The 16,563-nt window shown below is 50.5% G+C and overlaps 3 protein-coding genes and 1 pseudogene across 4 annotated transcripts; all 4 read left to right on the top strand.

Moving 5' to 3' along the window:
- Positions 1-5,964: 5,964 nt before the first annotated feature.
- BKA67DRAFT_651404 (uncharacterized protein) lies at positions 5,965-8,564 on the top strand (the record flags this gene model as incomplete). The annotated part of the gene is made up of 5 exons (XM_046106073.1): positions 5,965-6,036; positions 6,338-6,618; positions 6,802-6,897; positions 6,948-7,650; positions 7,695-8,564. The coding sequence occupies 5 exons, from the start codon at positions 5,965-5,967 to the stop codon at positions 8,172-8,174; spliced, it is 1,632 nt and encodes a 543-aa protein (XP_045952247.1). The 3' UTR covers positions 8,175-8,564.
- Positions 8,565-9,358: 794 nt separating this feature from the next.
- Positions 9,359-9,745, top strand: BKA67DRAFT_541888 (uncharacterized protein; the record flags this gene model as incomplete). Its single annotated transcript, XM_046101012.1, has 1 exon — positions 9,359-9,745. One exon carries the CDS (start codon positions 9,359-9,361, stop codon positions 9,743-9,745), a length of 387 nt encoding a protein of 128 aa, XP_045952246.1.
- Positions 9,746-9,941: 196 nt separating this feature from the next.
- Positions 9,942-10,403, top strand: BKA67DRAFT_586408 (uncharacterized protein). The gene has a single exon (XM_046104250.1). It carries the CDS (start codon positions 10,120-10,122, stop codon positions 10,375-10,377), a length of 258 nt encoding a protein of 85 aa, XP_045952245.1. The 5' UTR covers positions 9,942-10,119; the 3' UTR covers positions 10,378-10,403.
- Positions 10,404-10,477: 74 nt separating this feature from the next.
- Positions 10,478-10,570, top strand: BKA67DRAFT_t185 (annotated as a pseudogene). Its single transcript has one exon. The product of its transcript is annotated as a tRNA-OTHER (tRNA).
- The last annotated feature ends 5,993 nt before the right edge of the window (positions 10,571-16,563 follow it).

The raw sequence follows: 16,563 nt of genomic DNA, 5'->3' as shown, positions 1-16,563 counted from the left end.
GAAGTTGACTTCTCCAAGTGTTCAGAGTCCTATCCTCGGCGACTAAAGCGCGACCTGCTGACTAGGTTAGTATACATTACAAATACCTCCACTATTGTGCCCGCTTTTATCCTATTGTTCTGAACTGTCCATTCCCTTTATTGTGAACTGTAGACGACCCGTCGCCATGGCGAATTTGATCGTAGCCCGAACCGCTTCCATGTCTGGTGTCCAATCCTTGTCGTCGCTGTTCGTCTTTCCGCCTACAAGGAACGAAATGCTCCTACTTCTGTTTTGTGTGTATTTGAGTAGGTCTTTGCGATGGCTTGTCCATTTTCTGTAATGCAGGACGAAATGCTTTACCGTCTCTTTCGCATGTCCATAATCACATTGTGGTGAAGCGACCGCGCTAATTTGTGCTAGGTAATAGTTGAGCCTCGCCATTCCTGTCCGTAGTTGGACCAGAACGCTAGCCTCCTTCCATGACAACGCGTCATATAATAGCCGGGTATGTCTTCCTGGTAGTGTTGTGTCGATCCGTTTCGAGAACGCTCTAATGTTGTCTGGTAATGCTTCTGGTTTGTTGAGTGTCTTTCTGGCGTTGTTTAGTGTGGTCGATTTGGCCCGAAATGGCGCTGCGCGAGGCGGACCGCTTGGAAGAGTCGCTTTTCGCGTAGCTTCTTTGGCTAGCCGTACTAAGGCGAAAATACCATTATTTGCATGACGGCGGGTATCATTATTAATAACTTCGTCATCATCTTGATTCTCTGCATGTTCTTGTGCCCTCTGAACAATGATGATCTTGTTTCTCTTCTTTCTAAGTTGAGCTACGGACGCGTAAAAGTCGGTGATCTCCTTTTGGCCCGATTAATGCCGTGGCTGTTTCATACTTAGAGCAGCACCATTGTTGCTTGTGAATATCATAACTACTCGCTGCTTAAGGTATTGCGGTACTTTTCGTAGGCCCCGTGTCATTGCTGCTAGTTCCGCCGTGTACGGGTTTTGCTCTTCTCTCGTTCTAAGGGTGACTGATTGTAGCATAAACTTGTTCTTTGCCGAGCTGGACTCTGGTAGTCGTGTGGCCACTCCGAATCCTACCAGGTCGTTCTTGCTTGAGTTGGCCGTGGCGATCCGGACAGCCCATTGCGCACTAGCTAGCTTAGTCGCTCGATCGCTACCTCCCGACACGACCTCTACCCGATCGATCCACGGCTCGATTACATAGGCGTCGATCGTCTCTAACCTGCTTATCGGCACGTTCTTCATGTCTTTTACAAGTTGCTACATTGGCGAGATGAACCGCGTGAACATCCGAAACCCTGCCGTGCGAAGAGGGTTGCTACTCGGCAGTGTATAGACGTCGACCCAAAGCTTGACTGCCCGCTTGGCAAAGCGACTTCGAGCTGGCAGGATGTGTGCCTCCGCCTCGCCGACGGCCGTGGCTACCTTGCTAAACGCGCCTATAATCGCTTGTACGCCCACTCTCTACACTCTATTGACGACGTGCATCAGTCGATCACCACAGGTATATCTCCAGACGTTCGATGCGTAGTCCAGAATCGGAGCTACCATGGCCGTAAACAGCTGTCTGGCCGTCGCCGGTGGCAGGCCTTTGAGACGTCTCAGTTTAATAGCGGCTTTTAGCGCTTTGCTCGAGACGCGGGCCACGTGTTGTCTATAACGTAGTTGCGAGTCTATCGTGACGCCTAGAATCTTGACCTTGTCTTGTGGATATACCCGCTCCCCTTTGATCAGGAAATGGTTTTTATTCACTCTGGCCTCTTTCCGACTAAAGTGGATAATGGCCGTCTTGTCTGCCTCGAACGTGGCACCGCTACGATTTTCCTAGTCGAGAGCTTTGTCGATGATTGTTCGTATACCCGCCTCATTCGCTTGCGCTGACGGACCTGCTACCCACGCCGTGTAGTCATTAACGAAGGCAACGGAACCACCAACTTTGTTGATGGGATGTTACACCAGGTCTGTATTGAAGAACAGGAACAAAATGGGTGAGAGCGGTGAGCCTTGTAGTAGTCCTACTTGTGGTAGACTATGGCTCTCAGAAGTACGACCATTGATCTTAATCGTAGCCGTGCGGTTAGAACAGAATGCATCGATCCACTTTGTTAGGCTTATCGGTATGCCCCGAGCTTCCATCCTCTGGATGAGCCGCTCTTTGTACACTCCATTATATGCCCCTTTTACGTTAAAGCTGATCAAGCTTACTACCTGTCGTCGTCGCCATGCCTTGTAAATGTACTCCTGTAGTAAGAGCACTACTTGTTCGGCTGATCTGCGTTTCCTCGCCCCAAAGTGGTTCGTAGGCAATAGACCGAATTCTTCTACGACATACGAGATCCTCTCAGCCACGACTGACTCCAGCACCTTGCCCAGGGTCGACAGCAATGAGATCGGGCGCCATGCTTTAGCCATAGTGTAGTCCTCCTTGCCCGGTTTCTTGAGCGGTACAATTTTAGTATGTCGCCACTGCTACGGGAGCACACCCTCGGCTAGCGATTGTCTGAAGAGCGCTAGGATCCTATCCCTGACGACCACCCATGTCTGCTACCACACAACTACCGGAAGACCATCTTCGCCAGGTGCCTTCCGTGGTTGGGCCGCAAACAACTGTCGTTCAATCTCGTCTAACGTGATGTTAGGCATGCTGACCGGGTCCCTTGTCGTTATTATCCTTTCGTCTGCAATGTCTTCATGCAATGGCGGGAAGAAGCACCGTAACAGCTCTTACGCTTGGTCATTCGTGTTAGTGGTCTGACTTCCATCCTGCTTCGTCAGCTGGGGGATCTTGTCAAACGCTGCGCCGCTCTAAGACTTCAGGTACTTGGCTGCATTCCAAATGTTGGACTCGTCAACAAGAAACTCATCCCAGTGTTTTCTCTTCTGTTCGCGAATGCTCGTGTAGTACTACTTAGCCGCGGCCTTGGCGGCATCGTCCAGCGCCTGTGAGAAACAACCTGCCCTTCTCTCCGCCCTTGCTCTGTTCCTCTAGTACGTGTATACTGATCGCATTTGTGTCAGGTCCGACGTCCACCACCGCTTTGCATGAGGTGATGCTTTGGCCTTGGGCGTGAGCGCGTGTACTGCTTCAGCTACTGCCGACATCAGGTAGTCCGTCTTTTGTTGCACTGTTTCTCTAGCGGGTAACGCCTCGAGTGTGTGTGCGATGCGCTTGTTGATTTCCTTCCATGGTGCATTGCGAAGGAGCAGTCGTTCTCTCGGTTAGAAGTCTAACATGTCCATGCCTATCGTTGTCTCGATCGCTCGATGGTCGGATCCGTGGTTTACATCGGAAGCGGCGCAGTGCGCTACTTGCCTTACCAGCTCGTTGCTGGCCAACACCAAATCAATCGTCGTCGCTGATACGCCCTTCTCCCACGTCTTCGTCCCCCGCGGCAGAAGACTCTGTAACGAGCAGTCGCTCATCAGTTCGATGATCGGGTCTGCTTCTCCTTGTCTAGCCAATGTCACCTCCTCTCCTCCCCATAACTGATCGTGCTGATTGAAATCTCCAACTAGCATGATGTCTACAATATCCCCTCGTCTCCGTCGAGCGTTATTGACTACTATGCGTAGTAAGTCACACGCGTCGCGGAGAGCATCCTGGTCGGTTGGCGGGATGTACAACGAGACTACTAACACCTTTCTCTCCCCAATCCTAATCATCACCCCGGTCATGTCCGGCGATGCGATCATTACCTGCTCCGCTTCTAGTTCCTTCCTTACCCATAACATACTCCGGATCGCCCATCTTCCGTCCCTGCTCTCCGTCGGCACTACCTTTGTCCACCCGTAGTGTGCGCGTGGCACCGTTATCAACTTTCCCTCTTTCATCCTCGCTTGTGGCTCTTGTATGGCCACAACCGACACTCCCCTCATTCTCGTGTCATTCATCAGACTCTCTTGCACCGTTGCCTGTCGGCCCACATTCAGCTGCACCACCCGGAGCTCTCTAGTCATGGCGGACCGGGTAGAGCTTCGGACAGTTTCTGCTAAAGGACTCGTGCGGACCACCACATGGCACACATCTGAGCACCGCTTCGGTGCACTCCCTGTGCACATGGCCTTCCTTAGCGCACCTTCCGCAGACCCGGCTGTTCTTGCACTGGAATGACTTGTATCCAATCTGCTGGCAGTTATAACACTGGGCAGGACCTTCGCGGCGTTCAAATACGCTCGTGTAGCCCGACTCTCCTCCGGCGTGGATGAAGCCTTCCTCCAACATCCTTCGGGCGTCTACTACTTTGGTCAGGTAGACTACCATGGAACCATACGCTTTGGGCACTTCTTTCTTGCTTAACCAAGAGATCTTGGCCACTGTTGCTTCGTTCTCTTGTCCAATCGCTTCTGCCGCCCCTTAGCGGATGTTCCCGTTCTCGTCTAGCACGGTAGTCCGGTTGACGCTGTCCACCTTGATCGGATACAGCTCATCTCTTAGCACTCTTGCTCCGCCGGTCACGATCTTCTCGGCGGTTCTCTTCACGAGCTCGTGCTCGCTTTCGTCTCGGCATACGATCTTGATTCTCTGTGGCCTTTTTGGGTCCATCGTCACCGCTCGGCATCTCCACTCCTTGTGATCTTCCATCGATCGGATCTCTTTCTCTACCGCTGCCCTAGTCGTTCCAGCGTTCCATGTGTTCGCATTGTCCGCGCTTACTCTTGTGGTGTCGATCGTGCAATATAGTGTGTCCGTGAAGTTGGAAGGGGTCGTGTTTCCTGTGCCTAGGGAGCGCACGTTCGTGGGTTGGCTTGTCGGTGGCGTACGTGCGACGTCTGCATACGATGCTTGCGGGCTCTTTTGCGTGCTTGCGATCAATGCCTGGCCGGCCTTGATCTCTTCCAGTTCCTCCCGCACGCTTTTCAGTTCGGTCGTTAACTGTTCCACCAGATTTTTCATTGCGCTAAGCTCCTGCCTGTGCCGGTCGCTGCTTTCTTCGATACTTTTGGACAGATGCATAACCATCGCCTTCATCTCTTTCCCTTGTCGCGCTGAGAGTACTAGCATATCCAGCATTTTCTGGGGGGCAAGTCCCCCGGTGACCCGGTCGCCATCTTCGCGAGTTCTAATCGGGTCGTCGTTTGTCGTAGTGCCAGATGCAGTTCGTCTTGTCGTTCTCGCTGCCGTTGTAGTGGCTGTCGTCGCCCGCGTCACACGTCTGGCCGTCGTCGCGATAGAGTCTGACACCCCCACCACGATTTCCGCCTCCACGTCGGAAGCCATTTTAGCTCCCGCACCTCGCGTCGGCTGATCCTCCAACCACGCCAATCAATTCGTCCGGTCTTACAGTGTTCGTCGCCTTCGTGAGGGTTAAAATTGCAGTGTCTTTGCACTCTTCTACCGGTCAAGTCGGGCAGAATGTCTCGTGCCAACAGTCATGATTGATCCCGTCGTAGGAACAATTACAGTCAGTAACGAAATTGGCTTCCGCATTAAGAGCAAGAATTTGTTTCTCGCGAGAGCCGTTTCTGGATCGAGCATTGTAGAATGATAAATACATTGTTCTTAACTTGTTCGGGTAACGATCCGTATGTGTCCATAGCGTGGACAGCGTAAGACTGGGAACTGGGTGAAGTCTTAGAATTTACACTATCGATCTGAATGGCCTGTTCCATACATAAAGAACATGAATGTTTAATTGCAAGACGTTTCCAGGAAAGCAATGTGACAAATTCATGTCAACCAAGTAATGCCTATCTGAGTAAGCGCTAGAATTAACCTGTCAATTTCGAAAAGGATTTAAAAATGGCTCTCGAGAATATTGATTTTCGCCCATATGGGCGGAAGCCGATTTCGTTACTCACTGTAACAACAACAGGGCTTACGTATGTATCGTTCTAGGTACAGTAGCTTAGCGAAACCTGACATAGGTTAAAATTCTTGCGACATACTTTACTGAGCGCTAGCGTTGAGACTGAAAGAGCCGTGACTAGGGGGGCGAAAAGAGCCATCCTGCGCATAAGGACTAAATGGCGCATCACTTCCTAGTTCGGATGATCGCTCAAATGGATCCTACAGCACCCCACGCTTTGGCCCTACTAGTATGCAGCAAAAGTGACTGTAATTATTATTGATCCTCGTTAGCGTGCGCATCATTGAAGGCATGTAGCTATGCGTACAAACTAACCCTTCTTCTACAAGACACGCTATAGGACGCACCCCACAGAAAAACGGAAACAAACAAGACAGGAAGTAGCTCAACGCAACAGCTAGTGACGAGCGACTAGTGGTCAATATCCGGTCGAGACCTGCAGGGGCTGCTTTTGCTGTGTATCGCCTTGTCCGTCGGTTGGAAAAGTGGAATATGCGTGCTGTGACCAGAGTTGCTGCCTCGCTTGGTAGGCGGGTCTTGACCACCATGGTTGTGTTATCAGGCATCCCAATCTCTATGCGAAAGCATCCAGTATTGAAGTCCACTTGCCAATGGTATTCTCTCATGAGCGAAAGTGCGGTGGGGAAAGCTGTCCTGCCGATTATCGAGTGGTCAAGTTTCAGTATTCCCGCATGGCTTTCTTTGTATCCCTGCAGGCGGCACGCCAGTCGTGTAGCAATGTTATATTGGTGGAAGTCGCGGAGTTGTGTGTAGCCGCTGGGTTGCAGCCAACATTGCATCACACATGCATGTGTGTACATCTGGCCTGAGCTGATTCGATGCTGCGCAAGAACCCCCGCACTTCTAAGATCACTGAAAAACAACTGCTACCTTCATTGCGATCGTTTTATTCTCATAGTCTTCACACCTTCGCAAAACAACAAAGTATTGAGCATTATTTGAGAAGTACATCACCTTTAAAACTGACGAACAGACGAGAAATGGCAAAGCAGGGCAAAAACCCACGGCGAACTGATAGCCCTGATGCAGCTCCTAACACTGGTAAACCTGACGCGCGACCTAAATCCTCGTAAGTGGTAGCCAATTCGCTATTTTGAATTGGTTTATAACGTTCATAAGCCCTTATGCAAGCTCAAGCATCCGGGTGTCCTTTAGTGATGGTCTCACTCTTAACGTGCCAAGCTCTTTGCTTCAGAAAAGTCCAAAACTATCATCAAACCTTGCATGGCCCTCTTCAGCCCTAAGATTAGACGATATCACTTCAGCCGTCGGGCATGTCATCTTCCACTACCTCCTTACTGGCACGTATCAGTGTCTCCAGCCCAAAGGCGAATCACCCCGTGAGCGGCTTGTTGACGAGCTCACAACAAGTGTTCACGTTTACAATGCTTCTCAGCAGTACGAACTTGAGTATTTGCACAAAACTGCCCAAGGCGAAATCGAAAGATTAGCAGACGAACTTCCGTTCTCGCTTGTTCTTAATCTGTTTCAAAGAGTGCCTTTGAAACTAAGCGCAGGAGACATGTGGCTTAGTGACTATATACAGATAGAGTTGAAGCACCTCTTTGAGGACCCTACGACCCTTTTGGAGTATACTCCTCAGAACGAGCACGAGGTGCTATCATTCAGTGATATCATCCTAAGGGGTCTATCGGAGTTATTCACAAGCGACCTGGCAGCAGTCAAAAAGGGTCCTAGTCCGACTTTGGCAAAGTCGACTGTGCCACATGTATCGGAGGCAGAGCCATGCCAAATAGATTCTGATCCTGGCCCTAGCGTTGAGCTCGAGCCGGAGCCGGAGCCGGAGCCGGAGCCGGAGCCAGTACCAGTGCCAGAGGACGATATCTGGGGCTTACTGGTCCGAAGAACGCCATGAAGAAGAAGAAGGCGGCTACTTTCGCGTTCGAGCCGGAGCCCGAACCTCTTCCAGTACCAGATGACGAGCCTGGGACCCAGCCAGTACTAGTGCTTGAGCCCGAGCCCGAGCCCGAGCCTGAGCCAGTACCAGTGCCAGAGGACGATTTCTGGGGCTCACTGGTCTCGAAGAAGGCCATGAAGAAGAAGAAGAAGAATACTTTCGCGGTCGAGCCGGAGCCCGAACCTAGTCCAGTACCAGAGGACGAGCGTGGGACCCAGCCAGTACCAGTGCCAAAGGATGACAATTCGGGCTTATCCACGGCGAAAAGGGACCAGAGCAACAATACAGAAAATGGATGGTCTTTTGTCGCGAGTGACAATACGTGCTTCTTTCAAAGCGAGCATATCTTGGGAGATGGATGGAAGGAGTGTCGTAGCTGCCGAGGACGGGTGGGTGAATTGTCTCAAGAGTATGCAGGGACCGAATGAGACAAATGTTGGTTTTCTTTTTCTGTTTGTTTGCAGGGTCGTGTCTTCAGGTAGTGTGCTACCTTTTTGTTACAACCTGAATTGCTTACGATGGATCGTATTGATACTCGTCACATGTGTGGCATCTGCTATCCCTTGCTCATTTGACGCTATTCATTCCTTTTGCTTCATGTACATCTCTATATCCGAGAATTGCAGATCACCGTGGGCTCCTGAGAAAACAACACGTTGTTAGCGCTTCCTTCATATTTAGACTTGTACTGTATTATTCATTATCGGCGATCACTTCTGAAAATTTCCTTGCCTGGCGTAAAACGTCTTTTATCGACGCATAAAGCTCTGGGTTTAGCTTCTTTCACCTCTCACCATTTGGGAATATCTTCCTCCGCAGCCGATCAACCCGTGACACAACGTGAAGTTTTCCACTGCAATCTTCCGGAAATCTTCTTCATTGATAATTGTGAATGTTTAATATATGGACGTCCATCATAGAAGCAAATGCAAAGAATGCATCTAGCTCGGCCACCTACAGAATCGTCTCATAGGCTGAGTGTGAGCGGATTCTCTCCATTGTTGGTCGTTTATCTGCTATGAATCAGAGGCATCCAGCTCATCAATTCGGGTGAATTACACAACCTTATGTGAACGGCTAAATCCTACAGATGCGAACACGCGTATATGCACCTACCTCACATTGTTGAAAGGACATACTTAGTCATTACACGTAGCAAGAATGTCGCGAATGTTATGCGAACTTGGTTACAGTTAATAGATTTGCATCGGACGTTGTTACCTGACGTAGCATATCATACATCTGGTTCAATGTCTCCCAGCCCTGCGAGCCCCCACCTCGGCGCGAACAAGGCCGATGCGGTGCTGTCACAGTACCACAGATCGCATATGAAATGAAGTGTAGACTCGTCCATGCATGCTGATCTTTTCCATGCTGCCATGTAAAAATGCGCCGGTAGGTTGTTCTTCTCATCCTTTGTAAGTTGCTGATTGCAAAAGCACGGCGCTATTCTCGAGCGCCAGGACGTTACGACCTTGCAGGCAGGCCTTCCCCCACTATCACAGTTGTTACACCGTCCATTGAATCCTACCTGGAAGCTAAGTCTTCTGGGGGAACCTTTGATGTAGCTGAGGGACAGGTGGTCCTGGATGGCGCGCATGGGACTATTATTATGCATGCCTTGCAGAACCACCTTTTGGATAATCCTGTCTACGATGGCAATGCCTATGCTTTTACGGCAACCTTCCTCAGCGGATACCTCAATCTATATTCCCACCATGTTAAAGCCCCTGCTGAGCCTGGGCAGAGGCCTGGCTATCACATCACTCAGGAAACTCAGGATAGCCAGCAAACCAACGTGGAACTGGCCATTCTTCATCATGCATACGGCGAAGATGATGCGGACGACACCGAGGTAACAACAGGCTTTGCAACGAGCTTCGCCTCAAGCTTCACATCGGTCAGCCGCGAAGAGCAGCTACGTTCCCAGCGTCAGCCTAAGATGCCACGCAGTCCTCCCTCGCCATCATATACCCGGCAATTCAAGAGAGCAAGCTGACCGTGGCATCAGTCGTTCGTTTGCTAATAGCGCGTGACCGTCCAGACGAGCCGTATACAGTCACTCCAACGACACAGGGGGCACCTAAGGCACACTGCATACATTCATGGGGGACCACCCAGAGCGCGAGCACCTGGGGCACATTTGCATGCACAGGGCATCTATTGCACGTGAATCAACGGATTCCCCTTATCTGCTTCTAGGACTCGTGCCAGCTACCTCCACGTCGTCGTCTATAAAAGCCATCAAGCCCGCCTGATCTCGAGTCGTCCTCTCCTCGCAATTAGACCTACTCGGCCTTCACCTCACGACCGCTCATCACCCAGACCATTAATTGGTACACCACGTGGCATGGAGCGCACCACGAAATTCAAATGTCCAATTTGGATCGAGGAAGATTCTGCGACCGGATGGCAGTTGATCGCAAATGCTGTCTCGCGATCCAAGAGCATCATCGTCACCACGGGTGCTGGCATCAGCACAATAATGGCACGCAACCCCTCAGTTCTCATGTCATGACTGGGCACGGTTTTACCCTTGTCTCTGGCATGTCCGAAAAGCCGACCTCGATGCCATTTTTTGTCCTCTTCACCATACAGTCACCAGTTCTCATCGGACGAGTATTGTATTGATGATGCCACACCAGCACGGATGTTGGTGTGCCATTGGCCGGTAGTATCCATTGGCCGGAAGTATCCATCAGCCGGAAGTATCTATCAGCTGTGCGCCGAAGCCCGTATGGCGCAGTGGTTAAGTGCGCCTGGCAGTGCTCTCGTTGTTGCGGTGGGCGACGAGAGCAAGTGGGTTCGAATCCCGCTACGGTCCCCTTAACCCGGCTTGTGCCAGTCGTCAACAGTCACACGACGGTGAGATGGGCTCTATCGTAGAGCCCGATGACCAAAGAGTCTTCCTCACATATCCAATTCTGGCGGGTTTTTCCACCTCGGTGGTTTTTCCCCGCCGGCGGAAGCAACATCACCTGCTTTCACCTTCACCAATTCGACGGACATCGAACGGCTACTGGGGCGATGTTCAAACCGGAGGACTGCGGACTGATGGGTCGGATGCAATGGACGGGGATGTTTTCCGACGAAATCGAGGTTGGGTACTGACTAAAATTATCTGGCAGCGCCAGCATGATACCGCAATAGCGTGGATTGGCACGTGAACGGCTCTGACATGTATATACATACACTGACACCTCCACAACCCTGCGATGTATGGCTCTGGGAGGCGTGGTTTGCCCTAATAAGGGATGTTCCCCACGTTAGATACAATCAATCAATCAAACAATCAAGCTGTGCGCCGAGTATGAATTTGGTTCGCAGCCCAATTCTGGCACTGCGCCAAGAAGTTCTGTACGGCTTCCCTTTATTCCCTTGACTCATATTGCCACATTATTGTAGCGCTTCCGGATGGAATGAAAACACATTGAGGAGCAGGTGTGATCAAGGACCAGCACGAACAATTCTTGTCACAGACACAGAGACTTTACGAAGTGGGCATGGTGCAGCAAGCAGTCCTACGCAACAACGATACAAAATACGGTGTGTATAATCTTGGGATTGAGATCTCTGTATGAACAGACATGTCTTTTGTATTCACTAATTTGACTATCTATTGCGTCTCTGCATTGGCTCTGCTCAATCTCGACCGAAGATCTCAGTCAGGACGAACAGGTTCGTAGCCAGCACCACGTACAGGTTGCAGAGGCCGTCTTCGCTGGCCGGTACACAGGGATGGACATCTGCGACCCCCTCAGGAACCTAAGGAGATAGGACGGCCTGCGGGAAAGGAGTAATACATCAGCTGTAGGCTTGAAGCACTTCCAGATGGCATCATCTCTAGGCTCGAGGCACTTTTAGACGGCATCATCTCTAGGCTCGAGGCACTTGTAGACGGCATCAGCTGTAGGCTCGAGGCACTTCCAGGTGGCATCGTTTGTAGGCTCGAGGCAGGATCGATCGCCTCACTCAAAGTAGCCCGGCATGGCATGAGTCCTGTTTCTGAGCCTACTTTTCCCGTGCTGCACTCACGAGACCACTGTTCATCATTGAGACGCATAGACCAGTATCGTACACCCACAAAAGTTCAGTACATGATTGCCAGTGCTCGAAGGCCAGTCAGAACCTTGGCCAAGGATGCCGTAGAAGGTGAACTGCGATGACTGAAATTTGCAAAAGATGCGGAGTAGTTATCGAGACTGGCTGAAGTCTACTCATGGAGGTACACAAAAGCTACAAACGGATAATGTTTTGAGGCATATTAGCTACATTTTGGTGCAATAGCGGGCATACCGGAGGAGGGTCGAGGACACGATTGGGACAGGGACGAAATCGGACTACTCTGGCTGTCTCCACAGTTTGACGGGAACCTTGAGCCCTGTTTTTGTGCCTGGCCCCCCGGTTTGTCAGAGACACAACAGCGACGAGCCAGAAGCAGCTCAAAGATGACAATCCTGCAGCGAGTGACAAGAGCTGTATTGTGGCCCAAGATGTGTCGCAAGAACGAGCAATTTGGTCTATGACTAGATCTGCTGCGAATACTGTACATGAAGACCACTTCTTTTCCAACGAGGTTTATTCTGCAATGCTGGACCGCATTGCACAATCTCCGAGCATGCGCTTAATAGTTCGCGACCACTGTTTCTGGCTTGAATACGCAAAAAGCTGCTTTGGTGTCCAGATTCGAAGGTGCAAAAGAATTATGGTGGGTCCGGTTTCAATCATGTAGCCATGAATCATGAATGACAGTACATAGTGAGCGGGAACAGAATTCTTGGTTTCTAAAGCACTTTTGAAGCCCACAACAAAATCAAACACCATGAACCATGTAACAGGATGTAGCCTGGATATAGTACTTGTATCTTGTTCCAAGCTGATTGACTCGACTCCTCCTGAAGCATTGCCCGCTAGCATAGTCTTGAGTGCTTTATTGGCAACTTTAACTATGGCTGTTGTATGTAATAACATGCGGACTTGTGTCACCCTTCCTGTCCATTTTTGTGCTCTTCGACCTGTTACCATAATGTATCGCAAAGCGAATGGCTAATCTAGTAATTCAACCTCATCGTTGGTTCTATCCATATTTCCATTCGTATTTAAGCCGGCCAGTTTAACCCAGATCTTGGACATGCCAGTCCTAAGTTGTCTCTTATCCGCCTGATCCTTTCGCTGACCTCACTTCTAGATTTTTATAACCCTCAAATCTTTCTTTGGCAAAGATAGTACATAAGTCTACCGAAGAAAGTTTTCTAGATAACCTCTAGTATCAGCACCACCACCACCACCACCCTAAGACACGCATAATCAGTCATTCAAACTATCCAGAAAATAACAGTGCGGAAATATGGAAGGCAGTAGCGGTTATAATATTGCTTTGGGACGGAGATGCCATGCATGCAATCCTGGACCCTATTGGCTTTCGACTGCTACGATTCCGCACTATGATAATCAAAAACCCAGACTGCCTCCACAAAACACGGTCCTCATCGATTTGGGATTCGTTGAACTCCATCCCATTCGAGGGGCCGGCGATTTCGCCATCCATCAATACTACCAGAAGTTATCGGCTCGGCAGGATGAATTGCGTGCAATGAAGAACAGATCATTTCAGCCGGAACTACAGGATCACAAGTAGAACGATGATTCTCGGGAGCTCATAAAGGCTAGTGAAAGCACAGGGTATTCGGCGACACAAGTTCAGAACTGTATGGTTTTCTCATCGTTCCCAGTCGCAAGGCAGGCACACACAACTTTTACTACGGGATGAGTAACGAATGAATCGATGTAGAAGTTCGGTCCTGTTCATACCGGAAAAAAGTTAAATGCAAGGGGATAGGTTTCAGTCAATAACTCCTCGAGTTTGTTGGCCGCACATATACGAAAAAAAGAAAACAAAAAGAAAAAAAAGACCAGGGCAATACAATATTTGCAATTCCATAAATTAGAGCAGTCGTGTTGTAGTATGAAGTTGCAGTTTCGGATGGTCAGTTGTGTCTATGTTGGAGAAAATATCGAGGAACATGCCCCCCTAGCAATACAGTTTGGGCTAGTCATGATATAAGACGACTCTTTCGTGCTAGCTATGAGAGCATTTCATGCAGGTCCCATACTACTTCATGCCACGAGTGATACATAGATTCAACCGATCAAAATTGTAAATCGAAATAAATTTTAGCAGAAATGCTGTACACTAACCACTAACAGTATCATACAGGGATGTCATGAAAGAGAATGGATTGAGACGAAAACAGATTAGTCTGTGAGTATGGGCTCGAGTCGGAGTGAGGACGGAAACTTCGGAAATGATTTTGTAGTGTAGAGTTAGTTGCCCTCTAGGGGAATAGCCCGGGCGTAATAAACTTGTGTGTGTGTGTGTGTGTGTATATGACGCGACGACGGGACCAATGCGCTCCGCTTCTGTACTCACCTGGAGAACGACTTGTCCTGTGTTGTGTTGTATTGGTTTCGATTAGACCGTAGCGTGGTGGTTCGAGGACTAGCTGACGCGGGGTGCGGGATCCAAAATGGCGGACCGCGAAGAACCGCAGATCGTGGTGGGGTTGTCAAACTCTATCGCGACGACGGCCAAACGAGTGACACGAACAACGACGGCCATTGCAGCGGCAGCGAAACCTACTAGACGAACGACGGCTGGTAGCACGACAAACGTAAAAACCACGAGAGTCCATAAAGATGACGGTCAAGTTATTGCGGGGGACATCCCTAAGAAGGTGCTGGAAATGCTGGTGCTGTCTGCGCGACAAGTGAAGGAGTTGAAGGAAATGATTGTTCACCCGTCAGAAGTCATTGATGAGATCAACGAACAGCATGCGACGACGCAGCAGAGCCTAACGGAAGTCAAGTGTCAGATGGAGAATATCGTAGCAGAGTTGAAGACGGCACGGGAAGAACTGGAAGAAATCAAGGCTGGCCAGGCGCTGATCGCAAGCACACAAACGAGCCCACAGGCGTCCTATGCAGCCGTGGCACGAACACCACCGACAAGCCAACCCACGAATGTGCGCACTCTCAGCACAGCGAATACGACCCCGTCGAACTTCACCGATGCATTGTTTTGCACGATTGATACCACAAGAGTAAGCGAGGATGAAGCGAATGTATGGAACGCCGGAACGACGCGAGCTGCCGTGGAGAAAGAGATCCGATCAATCGAAGGCCACAAAGACTGGCGGTGCCGTGTTGTAACGATGGATCCGAAGAAGCCGCAAAGAATCAAGATTGTCTGCCGAGACGAAAGCGAACATGAACTCGTGAAAAGAACTGCTGAGAAAATCGTGACTAGCGGAGCAAGAGTACTTCGTGACGAACTATACCCGATCAAGGTCGATAGCGTTAACCGGACTGCCGCGCTGGACGAGAACGGAAACATCCGTCAAGGGGCGGCTGAAGCGTTTGGACAGGAGAACGAAACGACAGTAGCCAAGATCTCTTAGCTGAGCAAGAAAGAGGTGCCAAAGGCGTATGGGTCTATGGTGGTCTACCTGACCAAAGCAGCGGACGCCAGAAGGCTATTGGCAGAAGGCTTCTTCCATGCCGGAGGAGAATCGGGCTATACGAGAGTATTTGAGCGTCGAGAAGGACCATCGCAGTGTTACAACTGCCAGCAGGTTGGACACAAGGCATACCAGTGCAAGAATGCTGGAAAGTGTGGAAGATGCGCCAAGGAGGGCCACGCTCACAAGGAATGCACAGAAACCGTCCTTAGATGTGTGCCTTGTGGTGGTCCTCACGAGTCATTCAGCCGAAACTGTCCGAAACTCTACCCTGGACGCCATGACTAGGAAGTTCCAGGTGGTGCAACTGAATGTGGGCCGGCAGGCAACAGTGCAAGAGAGCCTGATGAATGACACGAGTTTGAGAGAAGCCTCAATTTTGGCAATACAAGAACCACAAGCGAGGATGAAAGAAGGGAAATTAATGACAGTGCCAATGGCACACCACAGGTGGACGAAGTTGCTGCCGAACGAGTGTAGAGAAGGGAGATGGGCGATCCGGAGCATGTTGTGGGTGAGCCAGGAGATAGTGGCGGAGCAGGTGCCGATCGCGTCACCAGACATGACTGGAGTGATGGTCCGGGTTGGAGAGAGAAGGGTGTTGGTAGTCTCGGTGTATATCCCGCCGAGTGACCAGGACGCCCTTCGCGATGCGTGTGATCTATTGCGCGAAGTGATGGATGATGCACGACGGAGGCGCGGGGATATTGTGGACGTCATGCTGGTCGGAGATTTTAACTAACACGATCAGCTGTAGGGAGGAGATGATGTGACGTTGGCACGGTAAGGAGAAGCAGACCCGATTATCGACCTGATGAGCGACTATTCACTGTAGAGTCTTCTGCCACGAGGGACGAAGACGTGGGAAAAGGGAACATTAATAATAACGATCGACTTGGTGCTGGCTAGCAACGAACTAGCAAGCAGAATGATGCACTGTAACGCCTCCGAGACAGACCACGGGTCGGATCACCGAGCCATCGAGACGACGATAGACATGGATATGCCGGACATTCAGCCAAGGGAAAGGTTGCTCCTGCGCAACGCACCCTGGAAAGAGATTAACGCGCGGATCGAACGCACGCTGGAGACGGTACCGGCCGGAGAGACAGTGCAACAAAAAACAGACCACCTCATGTCAGCAGTATCCGAGGCAGTTTATGAACTCACACCCAAGGCCAAAGCATCGCCCCATGTGAAGCGGTGGTGGACGAGGGACCTGACACAGATGCGATCTGTGTATACATATTGGAGAAACCGGGCGAGAGCAGAGCGGAGAGCTGGCTGCTTCTCTCAGGTG

This window comes from Truncatella angustata (assembly GCF_020726525.1).
Source record: "Truncatella angustata strain MPI-SDFR-AT-0073 chromosome Unknown BKA67scaffold_11, whole genome shotgun sequence".
Lineage (NCBI taxonomy): Eukaryota > Fungi > Ascomycota > Sordariomycetes > Amphisphaeriales > Sporocadaceae > Truncatella > Truncatella angustata.
This window is presented reverse-complemented; position numbering and strand designations above follow the sequence as displayed.

Excerpts from the sequence above, each read along its gene's own strand:
- BKA67DRAFT_586408 (XM_046104250.1), top strand. The coding sequence starts at position 10,120 with ATGTCCAATTTGGATCGAGGAAGATTCTGCGACCGGATGGCAGTTGAT.